Source organism: Scyliorhinus canicula, chromosome 18 (assembly GCF_902713615.1).
Source record: "Scyliorhinus canicula chromosome 18, sScyCan1.1, whole genome shotgun sequence".
Lineage (NCBI taxonomy): Eukaryota > Metazoa > Chordata > Chondrichthyes > Carcharhiniformes > Scyliorhinidae > Scyliorhinus > Scyliorhinus canicula.
Window position 1 is genome coordinate 64,181,060 of NC_052163.1, and position 16,642 is coordinate 64,197,701.

At 48.3% G+C, this 16,642-nt stretch overlaps 1 protein-coding gene across 1 annotated transcript in view; it reads right to left on the minus strand.

The window, feature by feature from the left end:
• Positions 1 to 16,438, minus strand: part of LOC119953719 (transient receptor potential cation channel subfamily V member 6-like) — a gene marked incomplete at its 5' end in the record, with an annotated part of 155,606 nt that extends 139,168 nt beyond the window's left edge. Inside the window, one exon of the mRNA XM_038778267.1 lies at positions 16,362 to 16,438. Within this exon, the coding sequence (XP_038634195.1) occupies positions 16,362 to 16,438 (77 nt within the window). The remainder of the gene's footprint in view (positions 1 to 16,361) is intronic.
• Positions 16,439 to 16,642: the final 204 nt, after the last annotated feature.

Genomic DNA, 16,642 nt, shown 5'->3' on the forward strand with positions numbered 1-16,642 from the left:
GCACTGTTCCCTCAGCGCACTGTGTCCTCAGTGCACTGTTCCCTCAATGCACTGTATCCTCAGTGCACTGTGTCCTCAGAACACTGTTCCCTCAGTGCACTGTATCTCCAATGCACTGTATCCTCAGTGCACTGTGTCCTCAGAGCACTGTGTCCTCAGCGCACTGTATCTTTAGAGCACTGTATCTCCAATGCACTGTGTCCTCAGCGACCTGTTCCCTCAGCTGTATCCTCAGAGCACTGTATCTCCAATGCACAGTGTCCCCAGCGCACTGTGCCCTCAGAGCACTGTATCCTCAGAGCACTGTATCTCCAATGCACAGTGTCCCCAGCGCACTGTGCCCTCAGAGCACTGTATCCTCAGAGCACTATATATCCAATGCACAGTGTCCCCAGCGCACTGTGCCCTCAGAGCACTGTATCCTCAGAGCACTGTATATCCAATGCACTGTATCCTCAGAGCACTGCATCTCCAATGCACTGTATCCTCAGAGCACTGCATCTCCAATGCACTGTATCCTCAGAGCACTGCATCTCCAATGCACTGTATCCTCAGTGCACTGTGTCCTCAGAGCACTGTGTCCTCAGAGCACTGTGTCCTCAGCGCACTGTATCCTCAGAGCACTGTATATCCAATGCACTGTATCCTCAGAGCACTGTATATCCAATGCACTGTATCCTCAGAGCACTGCATCTCCAATGCACTGTATCCTCAGTGCACTGTATCCTCAGTGCACTGTGTCCTCAGAGCACTGATCCCTCAGAGCAGTGTGTCCTCAGAGCACTGTATCCTCAGAGCACTGTATCTCCAATGCACTGTATCCTCAGAGCACTGTGTCCTCAGAGAACTGTATCCAGCTGTGGCATTGACACAGACATAGAATTGACAGTGCAGAAGGAGGCCATTTGGCCCATCGGAAAGATCAACCCACCTAAGCCCACACCATACCCACCTAAACATTTTGAACACTATGGGCAATTTAGCATGGCCAATCCAAGTAACCTGCACATCTTTAGACTGTGGGAGGAAACCGGAGCACCTGGAGGAAACCCACCCAGACATGGGGAGAACGTGCAGGCTCTGCACAGTGACCCAAGCCAGGAATTGAACCTGGGACCCTGGAGCTGTGAAGCAACTGTGCTAACCACTGTGCTACCGTGATGCCCATAACCACCAGAGGGTATTACATGACCCACTATATAACCGGGGCTCACAGAAGCTTTCTCCCTCACTTCCAGCAGGAGTTACAGGAAGGACATCAGTGTAGCAGGGAGATCTCAGTCCAGCCACCACGTGTAGCTTAGATACAGTTTGTATAGTTAGTAATTATTACTTTGTTGCTGGAGTTAGATCAGAAGAGTGTTGAACTCATTTATTAATTTTGTCATTACTTAATGAATTCTTTCAGTTTACTTCCTCGAGTCTTCCTCAACATTGTCAACAGTTAGTAACGACATATATTGCTTAAACCAAGTAATATAGTAGTACCCTCAGCTCACTGTATCCTCAGCTCACTGTATCCTCAGCTCACTGTATCCTCAGCTCACTGTATCCTCAGCTCACTGTATCCTCAGCTCACTGTATCCTCAGCGCACTGTATCCTCAGCTCACTGTATCCTCAGCTCACTGTATCCTCAGCTCACTGTATCCTCAGCTCACTGTATCCTCAGCTCACTGTATCCTCAGCTCACTCTGTCCTTGGGGCACTGTGTCCTCGGGGCACTGTGTCCTCGGGGCATTCTGTCCTCAGCTCACTGTATCTCCAGCTCACTGTATCCTCAGCTCACTGTATCCTCAGCTCACTGTATCCTCAGCTCACTGTATCCTCAGCTCACTGTATCCTCAGCTCACTGTATCCTCAGCGCACTGTATCCTCAGCTCACTGTATCTCCAGCTCACTGTATCCTCAGCTCACTGTATCCTCAGCTCACTGTATCCTCAGCTCACTGTATCCTCAGCTCACTGTATCCTCAGCTCACTGTATCCTCAGCTCACTGTATCCTCAGCTCACTCTGTCCTTGGGGCACTGTGTCCTCGGGGCACTGTGTCCTCGGGGCATTCTGTCCTCAGCTCACTGTATCTCCAGCTCACTGTATCCTCAGCTCACTGTATCCTCAGCTCACTGTATCCTCAGCTCACTGTATCCTCAGCTCACTGTATCCTCAGCTCACTGTATCTCCAGCTCACTGTATCCTCAGCTCACTGTATCCTAAGCTCACTGTATCCTCAGCTCACTGTATCCTCAGCTCACTGTATCCTCAGCTCACTGTATCCTCAGCTCACTGTATCCTCAGCTCACTGTATCCTCAGCTCACTGTATCCTCAGCTCACTGTATCCTCAGCTCACTGTATCCTCAGCTCACTCTGTCCTTGGGGCACTGTATCCTCAGCTCACTGTATCTCCAGCTCACTGTATCCTCAGCTCACTGTATCTCCAACTCACTGTATCCTCAGCTCACTGTGTCCTCAGCTCACTGTATCTCCAGCGCACTGTATCCTCAGCTCACTGTATCCTCAGCGCACTGTATCCTCAGCTCACTGTATCCTCAGCTCACTGTATCCTCAGCTCACTCTGTCCTTGGGGCACTGTGTCCTCGGGGCATTCTGTCCTCAGCTCACTGTATCCTCAGCGCACTGTATCCTCAGCTCACTGTATCCTCAGCTCACTGTGTCCTTGGGGCACTGTGTCCTCGGGGCATTCTGTCCTCAGCTCACTGTATCCTCAGCGCACTGTATCCTCAGCTCACTGTGTCCTCAGCTGTCTGTGTCCTCAGCGCTCTGTATTCTCAGTTCACTGTGTCTTCAGCTCACTGTGTCCTCAGCTCACTGTATCTCCAGCTCACTGTATCCTCAGCTCACTGTATCTCCAACTCACTGTATCCTCAGCTCACTGTATCTCCAACTCACTGTATCCTCAGCTAACTGTATCTCCAGCTCACTGTATCCTCAGCTCAATGTATCCTCAGCTCACTGTATCTCCAACTCACTGTATCCTCAGCTCACTGTATCTCCAACTCACTATATCCTCAGCTCACTGTATCTCCAACTCACTGTATCCTCAGCTAACTGTATCCAGCTCACTATATCCTCAGCGCACTGTATCCTCAGCTCACTGTATCTCCAGCTCACTGTATCTCCAGCTCACTGTATCTACAGCTCACTGTATCTCCAGCTCACTGTATCCTCAGCTCACTGTATCCTCAGCTCACTGTATCTCCAACTCACTGTATCCTCAGCTAACTGTATCCAGCTCACTATATCCTCAGCGCACTGTATCCTCAGCTCACTGTATCTCCAGCTCACTGTATCTCCAGCTCACTGTATCTACAGCTCACTGTATCTCCAGCTCACTGTATCACAGCTCACTATATCCTCAGCTCACTGTATCTCCAGCTCACTGTATCCTCAGCTCACTGTATCTCCAACTCACTGTATCCTCAGCTCACTGTATCCTCAGCTCACTGTATCTCCAACTCACTATATCCTCAGCTCACTGTATCTCCAGCTCACTGTATCCTCAGCTCACTGTATCCTCAGCTCACTGTATCCTCAGCTCACTGTATCCTCAGCTCACTGTATCTCAGCTCACTGTATCTCCAGCTCACTGTATCCTCAGCTCACTGTATCCTCAGCTCACTGTGTCCTCAGCTGTCTGTGTCCTCAGCGCTCTGTATTCTCAGTTCACTGTGTCTTCAGCTCACTGTGTCCTCAGCTCACTGTATCTCCAGCTCACTGTATCCTCAGCTCACTGTATCTCCAACTCACTATATCCTCAGCTCACTGTATCTCCAACTCACTGTATCCTCAGCTCACTGTATCTCCAGCTCACTGTATCCTCAGCTCACTGTATCCTCAGCTCACTGTATCCTCAGCTCACTGTATCACAGCTCACTATATCCTCAGCTCACTGTATCTCCAGCTCACTGTATCCTCAGCTCACTGTATCCTCAGCTCACTGTATCTCCAACTCACTATATCCTCAGCTCACTGTATCTCCAGCTCACTGTATCCTCAGCTCCCTGTATCCTCAACTCACTGTATCTCCAGCTCACTGTATCCTCAGCTCACTGTATCTCCAGCTCACTGTATCCTCAGCTAACTGTGTCCTCAGCTCATTGTGTCTTCAGCTCACTGTGTCCTCAGCTCACTGTATCCTCAGCTCACTGTGTCTTCAGCTCACTGTGTCCTCAGCGCACTGTGTCTCCAGCTCACTGTATCCTCAGCGCACTGTATCCTCAACTCACTGTGTCTTCAGCTCACTGTATCTCCAGCTCACTATATCCTCAGCTCACTGTATCCTCAGCGCACTGTGTCCTCAGCGCACTGTGTCTCCAGCTCACTGAATCTCAGCTCACTTTACCTTCAGCTCACTGTATCCTCAGCTCTCTGTATCCTCAGCTCACTGTATCTCCAGCTCACTGTATCTCCAGCTCACTGTATCTCCAGCTCACTGTATCCTCAGCTCTCTGTATCCTCAGCTCACTGTATCCTCAGCTCTCTGTATCCTCAGCTCTCTGTATCCTCAGCTCACTGTATCCTCAGCTCACTGTATCCTCAGCTCTCTGTATCCTCAGCTCACTGTATCCTCAGCTCACTGTATCCTCAGCTCCCTGTATCTCCAGCTCACTGTGTCCTCAGCTCACTGTATCCTCCACTCACTGTATCTCAGCTCACTGTATCCTCAGCTCTCTGTATCCTCAGCTCACTGTATCCTCAGCTCACTGTATCTCCAGCTCACTATATCCTCAGCTCACTGTATCCTCAGCTCACTGTGTCCTCAGCTCACTGTATCCTCAGCGCACTGTATCCTCAGCTCACTCTGTCCTTGGGGCACTGTGTCCTCGGGCCATTCTGTCCTCAGCTCACTGTATCCTCAGCTCACTGTGTCCTCGGGGCACTGTGTCCTCAGCTCACAGTATCCTCAGCGCACTGTGTCCTCAGCTCACTGTATCTGCAGCTCACTGTATCTCCAGCTCACTGTATCTCCAACTCACTGTATCCTCAGCTCACTGTATCCTCAGCTCACTGTGTCCTCAGCTCACTCTGTCCTTGGGGCACTGTGTCCTCAGCTCACTGTATCCTCAGCTCACTGTATCTACAGCTCACTGTATCCTCAGCTCACTGTATCCTCAGCTCACTGTGTGCTCGGGGCAATCTGTCCTCAGCTCACTGTATCCTCAGCTCACTGTATCCTCAGCTCACTGTGTCCTCGGGGCAATCTGTCCTCAGCACACTCTATCCTCAGAGTTCAGCATACTGTATGCACAGTGCACTGTATCCTCAGCTTACTGTATATTTGGCTCACTGTATCCTCAGCTCACTGTATCCTCAGCTCACTGTATCTCCAGCTCACTGTATCCTCAGCTCACTGTATCCTCAGCTCACTGTGTCCTCAGCTCACTGTATCCTCAGCTCACTGTGTCCTCAGCTCACTGTGTCCTCAGCTCACTGCGTCTCCAGCTCACTGTATCCTCAGCTCACTGTATCCTCAGCTCACTGTATCCTCAGCTCACTGTGTCTCCAGCTCACTGTATCCTCAGCTCACTGTATCCTCAGCTCACTGTATCCTCAGCTCACTGTATCCTCAGCTCACTGTATCCTCAGCTCACTGTATCCTCAGCTCACTGTGTCCTCAGCTCACTGTATCCTCAGCTCACCGTATCCTCAGCTCCCTGTATCCTCAGCTCACTGTATCCTCAGCTCACTGTGTCCTCAGCTCACTGTATCCTTAGCTCACTGTATCCTCAGCGCACTGTATCCTCAGCTCACAGTATCCTCAGCTCACTGTATCCTCAGCTCACAGTATCCTCAGCTCACTGTATCTCCAGCTCACTGTATCCTCAGCTCACTGTGTCCTCAGCTCACTGTATCCTCAGCGCACTGTATCCTCAGCTCACTCTGTCCTTGGGGCACTGTGTCCTCGGGCCATTCTGTCCTCAGCTCACTGTATCCTCAGCTCACTGTGTCCTCAGCTCACAGTATCCTCAGCGCACTGTGTCCTCAGCTCACTGTATCTGCAGCTCACTGTATCTCCAACTCACTGTATCCTCAGCTCACTGTATCTGCAGCTCATTGTATCTCCAGCTCACTGTATCTCCAACTCACTGTATCCTCAGCTCACTGTATCCTCAGCTCACTGTATCCTCAGCTCACTGTGTCCTCAGCTCACTCTGTCCTTGGGGCACTGTGTCCTCAGCTCACTGTATCCTCAGCTCACTGTATCTACAGCTCACTGTATCCTCAGCTCACTGTATCCTCAGCTCACTGTGTCCTCGGGGCAATCTGTCCTCAGCTCACTGTATCCTCAGCTCACTGTATCCTCAGCTCACTGTATCCTCAGCTCACTGTGTCCTCAGGGCAATCTGTCCTCAGCACACTCTATCCTCAGAGTTCAGCATACTGTATCCACAGTGCACTGTATCCTCAGCTTACTGTATATTTGGCTCACTGTATCCTCAGCTCACTGTATCCTCAGCTCACTGTATCCTCAACTCACTGTATCCTCAGCTCACTGTATCCTCAGCTCACTGTATCCTCAGCTCACTGTATCCTCAGCTCACTGTATCCTCAGCTCACTGTATCCTCAGCTCACTGTATCCTCAGCTCACTGTATCCTCAGCTCACTGTATCCTCAGCTCACCGTATCCTCAGCTCTCTGTATCTCCAGCTCACTGTATCCTCAGCTCACTGTATCCTCAGCTCACTGTATCCTCAGCTCACTGTATCCTCAGCTCACTGTATCCTCAGCTCACTGTATCCTCAGCTCACTGTGTCCTCAGCTCACTGTATCCTCAGCTCACTGTGTCCTCAGCTCACTGTATCCTCAGCTCACTGTGTCTCCAGCTCACTGTATCCTCAGCTCACTGTATCCTCAGCTCACTGTATCCTCAGCTCACTGTATCCTCTGCTCACTGTATCCTCAGCGCACTGTATCCTCAGCTCACAGTATCCTCAGCTCACTGTATCCTCAGCTCACTGTATCCTCAGATCACTGTATCTCCAGCTCACTGTATCCTCAGCTCACTGTATCCTCAGCGCACTGTATCCTCAGCTCACTGTATCCTCAGCTCACTGTATCCTCAGCGCACTGTATCCTCAGCTCACTGTATCCTCAGCTCACCGTATCCTCAGCTCCCTGTATCCTCAGCTCACTGTATCCTCAGCTCACTGTATCCTCAGCTCACCGTATCCTCAGCTCCATGTATCCTCAGCTCACAGTATCCTCAGCTCACTGTATCTCCAGCTCACTGTATCCTCAGCTCACTGTATCCTCAGCTCACTGTATCCTCAGCTCACTGTATCCTCAGCTCACAGTATCCTCAGCTCACTGTATCTCCAACTCACTGTATCCTCAGCTCACTGTATCCTCAGCGCACTGTATCCTCAGCTCACTGTATCCTCAGCTCACCGTATCCTCAGCTCTCTGTATCTCCAGCTCACTGTATCCTAAGCTCACTGTATCCTCAGCTCACTGTATCCTCAGCTCACTGTATCCTCAGCTCACTGTATCCTCAGCGCACTGTATCCTCAGCTCACTGTATCCTCAGCTCACTGTATCCTCAGCTCACTGTATCCTCAGCTCACTGTATCCTCAGCTCACTGTATCCTCAGCTCACTGTATCCTCAGCTCACTGTATCCTCAGCTCACTGTATCCTCAGCTCACTGTATCCTCAGCGCACTGTATCCTCAGCTCACTGTATCCTCAGCTCACCCTATCCTCAGCTCTCTGTATCTCCAGCTCACTGTATCCTCAGTTCACTTTATCCTCAGCTCACTGTATCCTCAGCTCACTGTATCCTCAGCTCACTGTATCCTCAGCTCACTGTGTCCTCAGCTCACTGTATCCTCAGCTCACTGTATCCTCAGCTCACTGTGTCCTCAGCTCACTGTATCCTCAGCTCACTGTATCCTCAGCTCACTGTATCCTCAGCTCACTGTATCCTCAGCTCACCGTATCCTCAGCTCACTGTATCCTCAGCTCACTGTATCCTCAGCTCACTGTATCCTCAGCTCACTGTATCCTCAGCTCACAGTATCCTCAGCTCACTGTATCCTCAGCTCACTGTATCCTCAGCTCACTGTATCCTCAGCTCACTGTATCCTCAGCTCACTGTATCCTCAGCTCACTGTATCCTCAGCTCACTGTGTCCTTGGGGCACTGTGTCCTCGGGGCATTCTGTCCTCAGCTCACTGTATCCTCAGCTCACTGTATCCTCAGCTCACTGTGTCCTTGGGGCACTGTGTCCTCGGGGCATTCTGTCCTCAGCTCACTGTATCCTCAGCGCACTGTATCCTCAGCTCACTGTATCCTCAGCTCACTGTGTCCTTGGGGCACTGTGTCCTCGGGGCATTCTGTCCTCAGCTCACTGTATCCTCAGCGCACTTGTCCTGAGCTCACTCTATCCTCAGAGCTCAGCATACTGTATCCACAGTGCACTGTATCCTCAGCTTACTGTATATTTGGCTCACTGTATCCTCAGGGCGCTGTGTCCTTTGAGCACTGTGTCCTCTTCAGTGGTGAGTCCTGAACAACATAGGCAGGAGAAAAGAGCGAGCAGTTTTGAATTTCACTGTCGCAGTCGTTTCCTCAATGTTACTTAGCAGGACAAGGTCCTGGGCAGCATAGTAGCACATTTGCTTCACAGCTCCAGGGTCCCAGGTTTGATTTCCGGCTGGATCAATGTCTGTGTAGAGCCTGCACGTTCTCCCCGTGTGTGCGTGGGTTTCCTCCGGGTGCTGTGGTTTCCTCCCACTGTCCAAAGATGTGCGGGTTAGTTGGATTGGCCATGCTAAATTGCCCTTAGTGTCCAAAAAGGTAAAGTGGGGATTGCTGGGTTCCGGGGATAGGGTAGATACGTGGGCTTGAGTGGGGTGCTCTTTGCAAGGGCCGGTGCAGACTCGATGGGCCAAATGGCCTCCTTCTGCACTGTAAAATCTATGATCTATGATCTAAGGTCACTCAGAAGTGCTGATGTGTGCTCGTTCCATCAGGAAACACTCAATATTACACTAACGACGTCTGCGTTGGCTCAGCCTTGGTCAGGGAATGAATGAGAGATGGTCTGTTCAGGGAGCTTGTCACTGCATCATGACTGCCTTGGCGTCCTTACCTCCGCTAAGGTGTGCATGACATAGACCACTGACATGGACAGCCGAGAGACTGTTACCACTGCCTTCAATGCCCCCCAAAACATGAAGGACAAGACCATCTTGTTTTTTAAAAAATAAATTTAGAATACCCAATTCCTTTTTTACAATGAAGGGGCAATTTAACATGGCCAATCCACCTACCCTGCACAGCTTTGGATTGTGAGGGTGAAACCCACGCAAACATGGGGAGAATGGGCAAACTCCACACGGACCCAGTGACCCAGAGCTGGGATCGAACCTGGTACCTCGGCGCCATGAGGCAGCAGTGCTAACCACTGCACCATCGTGCTGTCCTGACCTTCGTGTTTTTGTTGAACTCCACATGGTCCTCTATCACCGAGGCCATTTTGTCTGCTAGGATCGAACCTTCACAAGGGTCTCAGAGCTCAGCCTGTTTGGAACCTCACGTTCACATAATGTGGTGCGTGATCTGCTCCCAGCACTTCATATTCTACTCCCACAATCCCCGGGAGTATCAATTTCCCCACCGCGAGATAATCTATTTGAGAGAATGCCCGATTCACTTGGGAGAAGAAGGAAAGTTCTCCCCTCTCCCCGATGCGTAAACCTCCATGGGTCCATCCCCATCTAATCCATGAACAGCCCCAGTTCCTTTGCCATTCCGAGCTTGGTCAAGGACTTGAGGCTCGACCTATCCATCCTGGATGTAACACGCAGTTAAAATCAGCCACCATTGTCAGTTGATGCGAATCGTGGTCTGGGCTGGACACCAACATCTTCTTAAGAAATTCCACATTTTTTCGCAGTATCTGCATGGGTTTCCTCCGGGTGCTCCGGTTTCCTCCCACAGTCCAAAGATGTGCAGGTTAGGTAAATTGGCCACGCTAAAATTGGGTGGGGTTTCAGCAATAGGGTGGGGGTGTGGGCCTAGGCAGGGTGGTATTTCAAAGGGTCAGTGAAGGCTCAATGGGCTGAATGGCCTCCTGCACTATAAGGATTCTGTGAAACTTCAGCTCCATAGATTTCTTTCTCTACTTATGAGATGATAAATAAAATAAATAGAACAATGCATTTTGCTGAAAAAGCTGTGGAAGTTAAATGCAAGCCTGCAATGATTTTCCTGCATTATATTTACTTTGTGCAGCCCATCCAAAGAAGGTGCCCATGGAAGTGTTAATCCATACGTAGTTTTGATAGTTCACTATTATGTCTAAATGTGTTATGTAAACAACCAGAGGAATGTACCATTCAATATGATGTGCCTGTTGTTGGGATGTATGGCATAAGATTGACATCACACAGGCACTGAAATCTATATATCACTTTCCTCACTTGAGTGGGGAGGCAGAAAGCCCTTTTTGGCTTTACATCTGCATCTTGTTTGTGGAAAACGCTGCTGGTGTTGTTACTGCATAGTCGCAGCAGGAAACAGCTAACTCCACCCGTTGTTCAGATTTTTGAGACACTTAACCCGCCCAGGGTAATTTGAGGCCAACATCCTGTGCCTCAAGCATGCCTGATAAACATCTGACCCCAGCCTGAGTAAGGCTCCACTTCAGGCGTCCCGAGCAGCCACCTAAAACGGTTTGACTGCTTCCATTGACTAATGGATAGACTTGCCGAACATTGAATCAGGACCCCTCTGGGAAGCTCGTCTGCCTGCTTCGTTGGGCCTACCTCACTCATATTTTCCAGGCAGGAATGCAGCCTGTCCAGTGATCACAATCTCAGCATTTATCTGAAGTGATCTTAATTTAGTTTTTGGAAATGGGTGAGCTGCAGAAGGAGCTTACAGCTCAAATAAACCATTGAACTCATGCCCGGGTTTTTTGCAGTTTCAGGTAGTACAGACTCTGCATCTGGGAAAATCTTTCCCCGAGGGAGTGACTTCAACCCCGAGAGCAATCAGCCTACAGATTTCTCTCTCTACTTTGTGTCTGTCATTATTGAGATGATAAATAAAATCAACAGAGCAATGCAACTGGCTGAAAATAGCTGTGGAAATTTAATACAAGCCTGCAATAATTTTCCTTCATTATATTTGCTTTCCGCAGCCCATTCAAAGAAGTTGATGACCATGGAAGAGTTCATAAGTTGTAAGTATTTTTGATAGTATTCTATTATGTCTAAGTATGATTTACTGCTGCTTTAAATTTTCCAAATCAAATCAAAATCAAAATCAAATCACAGGAAGGCCATTGAAATGGATGATGGTGTGGTCAACCAAGTCAAAGTCTTTCAGACACGTTGAGGAGAATGAGGAGGGAAGGTTTGTTACAATCCCATGAGATGTCCTTTGTTATTTGTTAAGAGCTGATTTGGTACTGTGACAGGGACCAAAACTTGATATGGGGGATTCAAACAGGGAGGCCAGAATTTTAAGTATACTGTTCGTGTGCGGGCCTAACCCTAACCCTAACCCTAACCCTAACCCTAATTTTGTACAAGTCGGATGGTTGCCCGCTGACAATCACGATGCCAATTTAAATGAACAAAGCAGTGATTGGCTGGAATCTTACGTGGCCCGTCTGCCTGGACGGAGGGCGGGTGGGCTGATTGGTAAGTGGCCATTATATTGTAGCTGTAACCTTGATCCTGGGCAGGAGGAAAGGCCGGGGCTCGAATAACATGAAGAAATGTATCTGGGGACTGAGGTCTGTGTATGATTGCGCTGCCCAGACATTCAGGAGGCAGTTTTACATTGACGTTCATTTTTCAGCAGCTTCCTGAGTCAGCTCCACAGCAGCTCTCCCCCTGAGGGAGCACATTTGAAAACGCCAGCCCAAACCCTCCCTTTCCTCAGCAGCCACCCTCCCGTCAGCACTCAGTCATTCAGTGTTTTATCCTGAATGGCCGTTAATTGGTCAGTCAGCATGAAGTTACACTCCGGGGCTGACCACGGCTGGGAATGTATTTCAGTCCCACTTCCGGGCCCGCTGGGCACCCACGCCTGACTGATGAAACATTCAGGCCGGTGTTCTGGGATTTGGGAGATGACAGCATGAGAAGAAAGGGAGATTGGAGATGGAGCGGTAGTTGGCAAGGACGGTGATGATGGAGTTTAGAAGGAGAGCAGGATAGGATCTGAAGAGAGAACAGTTAATGCTATCAGTTAACTTGGGAGCCAGGAAGAGAAGTTGGGTGGTCAGCAATTTAATGGTAACTTAATAGAGATTTTAGAGACTCAACAAAGATGTGAATTTTGGTGCAAACCAAGGAGGAACTTTAGAGCAAATGTCACTTGCCCTAATGGACTACTGGAAGGGATGGGCATTTTTGAGGCAAAAATCGGATGATCCCAATCGTTTTTTTCATACATTGAAAATGCCCAATTCTGTTTTTGATCATTAAGGGACAATTTAGCGTGGCAAATTCATCTACCAGGCACATCTTTGTGTTGTGGGGCTGAGACCCACGCAGACACTGGAAGAATGTGCAAACTCCACACAGACAGTGACCCGGGGCTGGGGTGGATCCCGGGTCGGTCCTCGGTGCCGTGAGACAGCAGTGCTAACCACCGCACCACCATGCCACCGTCAGATGGTCGCAATCTTCATGGCAATGTCTCATGAGTTTCTTGTGCTTATTATTTGAGGTGAGGGTGGAAGAGATGGGAAAGAAGGCTTTAAGAGAGAGAGCATGTCGTAAAGAAAATAAATTGGTATTATCTTTTACATTTTCTGGTGATCCTGTAATAGTGAGCATAAATCTGATACTGCGTTATGTGTTCAAATCAGAACAAGAATGAATGTCTGTCACACCCATTTGTTTCTGAGTCCTTTGGGCTTGAGGGATGTGGGGGTGCGGTGGGTTTCCCTTCAGAATGGAACATTGAGGCCAATTGTATCAACAACACAGACTGCAAATAAACCTGGCATCTTTTCAATCTGTTTGCCTAAACTTGTAATAAAAGATTCAATCGGGTACCTATTGCCTATCTGGACTCCTGTCAGGTGAAAGCAAGACTCAGTTTTATATAGTGCCTTTTCTCTTGGATGTCCCATAAGAACACAAGCTCACTAAAGCTGGTTCACTGTTACAACTCCCACTGAGGTCACGGGGCGGGGACCATCCGGTTCCCCGTGACTTCCACTGAATTTAAACTTCCCCTTTAATGAGGGGGGCCCACATAGTGTAAAAACTCCAACCTGAGTATAGGTCGTGGTGGGAGACCCTTCGGGTGTGGAGAGAATTAGTGTACGTGTAAATAAACCCGTATTTCATGCAGCCTATCCTTCGTTCCATGTGTGTTCACTCTGTGCGGATTCTACATTCACCCTGATGCCAGCTCTCCTGTTGGCTGCAACCACCTTCCGCTGTCACGTCCCTCTTTCCCCGATACTGAGAGACAAGCAAACAGTCAGTGGAGACGTGATAGGTGCCTGGAAGCTTGACCAAGAAATTGAAATTGAGCCTAATTTTGGGCCAGTCTTGGCCACCGCCAAATGTCTATACATACAGTCTATAGATATCTCTCTTAATCGATCTGTTTAATCTTCTTACTAAGAAGTTGAAGAAGGTTAATAGAGCAGACCTGCAGCTACCTGGAGGACTGTATTGATTCTGTTTTATTATATTTTCTTTGTACAGCCACTCCAAGCATCATGAAAACACCCAACACAGGTCTCAGAAGGAATTTCTTACAGTGTGAGTGTTCCTGACAATTGCTATGTTTTGTTCAATGATACTCACATAGAATCTCTAAAGTGCAGAAGAAGGCCATTCAGCCCTATTCCCGTAACCTTACCATCATTGGGCGGCACGGTAGCACAGTGGTTCGCACTGTTGCTTCACAGGGCTAGGGTGCCAGGTTCAGTTGCCGGCTAGGGTCACTGTCTGTGTGGAATCTGCATGTTCTCCCCGTGTCTGCGTGGGTTTCCACCGGGTGCTCCGATTCCCTCCCACAAGTCCCGAAAGATGTGTTGTTAGGTAATTTGGACATTCTGAATTCTCCCTCTGTGTATCCGAACAGGCACTGGAATGTGGCGACTAAGGGCTTTTCACAGTATTGACAGGCCTTATCTAAGGGAATGGACCAAAAGTCTTGCTAATGTCCAGCACAGTAAAGTACTTAGTATGTACTCCATGCTTCAGCATGCTTTCAGGACTCGTGGCAATGGTGGGGGATGCTAATGGGGTGACCTTGTTAAGTTCTCGGTAGTCAATGATCAATATCCATGAACCGCCGGGTTTCTTTACGGGCCATATTGGGGCATTGTTTGTTGAGGCTACGGGCCGAATTACTCCTTGATGTAGTAAGTTATTGGGTGCATAGGGAGCAGCTGTTCCACTTAGTTGAAGGGGCTGTTATGAGGGGACATGAGTTCAAGGTGAGGTGTAGGAGGTTTTAGGGGGAATTTGAGGAAAAACCTTTTTACCCAGAGGGTGGTAATGGTCTGGAAAGCACTGCCTGGGAGGGTGGTAAAGAAGGGATACCTCACATCCTTTATGATGGGCAATTGGCGTATCATAACATTCAAGGCTATGGGCCAATTCTGGCAAATGGGATTAGGTAGTCAGGTCAGGTGTTTTTCATGCGACAGTGCAGACTCGATGGGCTGACGTGCTCTTCAGCACTGTACCATTCTGTGATTCTGTGAGTCTGTGAAATCTAGCTTGCAACTCCAACAGGGAATTCCCTTCCACTTACGTCCAATGCTCCTGTGTGGGATGTGGTTTACATGCAATGGCAGCTGGGTTATCTGAGAATTGATACGATAACGCTCATTTCCAGTCTGACTTTTGAAACATGCATTCTAACAATGGAATTCTCTCTCGTTCTTTGTGTCCACAGATGCTGAAAGGCTGCAATTTGATAAGAATTCAGCAAATAGCCATCTTCGCTTCTATAATGGGTATCGGACAGTGTCACATTCATCACCAATAAATTATCCTGATCATCATAGTAGATTTGATATACAACCACAAGTCCTGTGTGAGAATATGTGGACAGGCTCTTCCTGTAGATATTGTGAAGTAAAATTGTATAAAAGTGATAATAGTAGCCATATTTGTGTGGGCATTGCGTGCATTAAAATGCAAAGAAAAGGCATTGCCCCTTCCAGTATACTTGGTAGGAATAACATGTCACTGTGTTTAGATTTGCACCTCACACCACGTAATACTTTCTTAGTCTTTGATAATGGAGTAGAGTCTGAAATACCGAGCGTAAGCTACAACAGAATTGGAATGTTCATGGAGCATGGTCGCTTGTCACTTTACAGTGTGACAGATACAATGACTCTAATCCACGAATTCACTAATATAAATTTAAATGGAATCTGTCCTGCTTTTCGGTTTGGATTTGGGACAGCACTGACCCTCTGTTAACTTCAATTGAGACTTGTTGCTATGGCTGATTATGTGGGCTGGGAGTCTACCATTGAATGTCTTTCGACAGAATATAACTCTGACCTCCAATGGTCACGATCATTCATTCAGTTTACAGAATTTGGACAGCTGTGTTCGCAAGCGTAACGTTGATGGTTATGTAATTTGCAAGCTGGGGAGGGGGGCAATGAATGCTGTGTGTATGTCTATAAGCTGTGGGAGGGGAATGATGTACAGTGGTGCTCATGGGAATGACAACAGCTGCAGGGTCCCCTCCAAGCCACACGTCATCCTGACTTGGAAAGATATCGCCACTGTTTCTTCACCTCCAACTCTGACAACACTGTGGGTTAGTCTGCACTGCATGGACTAAAGTCGCTCACCACCACCTTCTCGCTGGGCAACTACGGATGAGTCACAAAAGGTTGGCCTTGCCAGTGGCACTTGCATCTTCTGAAAAAAGACTTGGAAAAGATCTCACTGCCTTTCTTACCTTGTGGGAGGAATGTGAACATGTGTCATAATAATGAAGGGAAAACACTGAAACATATCTGGAAATATTGGACTTTAAATCAGACCAGAGCTTTTTTTAATGGACACACGAGCCACTAGCTGAATGGTTGCAGTGTGATTCTCTGAGACTCTAGACCCTACCTGGTTACCAGACAAGGTACTTCTAAAAGCATCCAGAAACTAATTGTTGTCTTCAGTGGGGACAGTGGGACATAATGCCCATCTCATCAAGAGATTCCTTGTGTAATGCCCAGACAGATTTTGCGGATTCACCTGCCCACTTGGAATGGACAAAGAATGAGTTAAAAACTAGCTGAAAGGCTGCCCCCAGTTTCTGTGGGTATGTGTGTGTGTTCTGTGAGAACAAGTGCTGGAACTTTGACACAGAATTAAAAAGCACACTTACGGTGCCTGTTGATCTTCCTCCCCCTGACTGTGGAAGTCAGCAAGGACTGCAGCTGAAAAGAGAACTGGGACGTTTATTCACCAAACCACAGAACACTGGAATCGCATTTGCCAGCTGAAATCAACTGTACTGAAATATCAAACTAAATAATTGCCCACTGAAGTTAACCCTGCTGGAATCTCAAATTGCAATGGCTGCAATGCTCAATCATATACCCCTCAGATTCCAGAACTGTTCTGGATTATCTTTTTAAATATTTACTTACTTTGTTAATATTTACT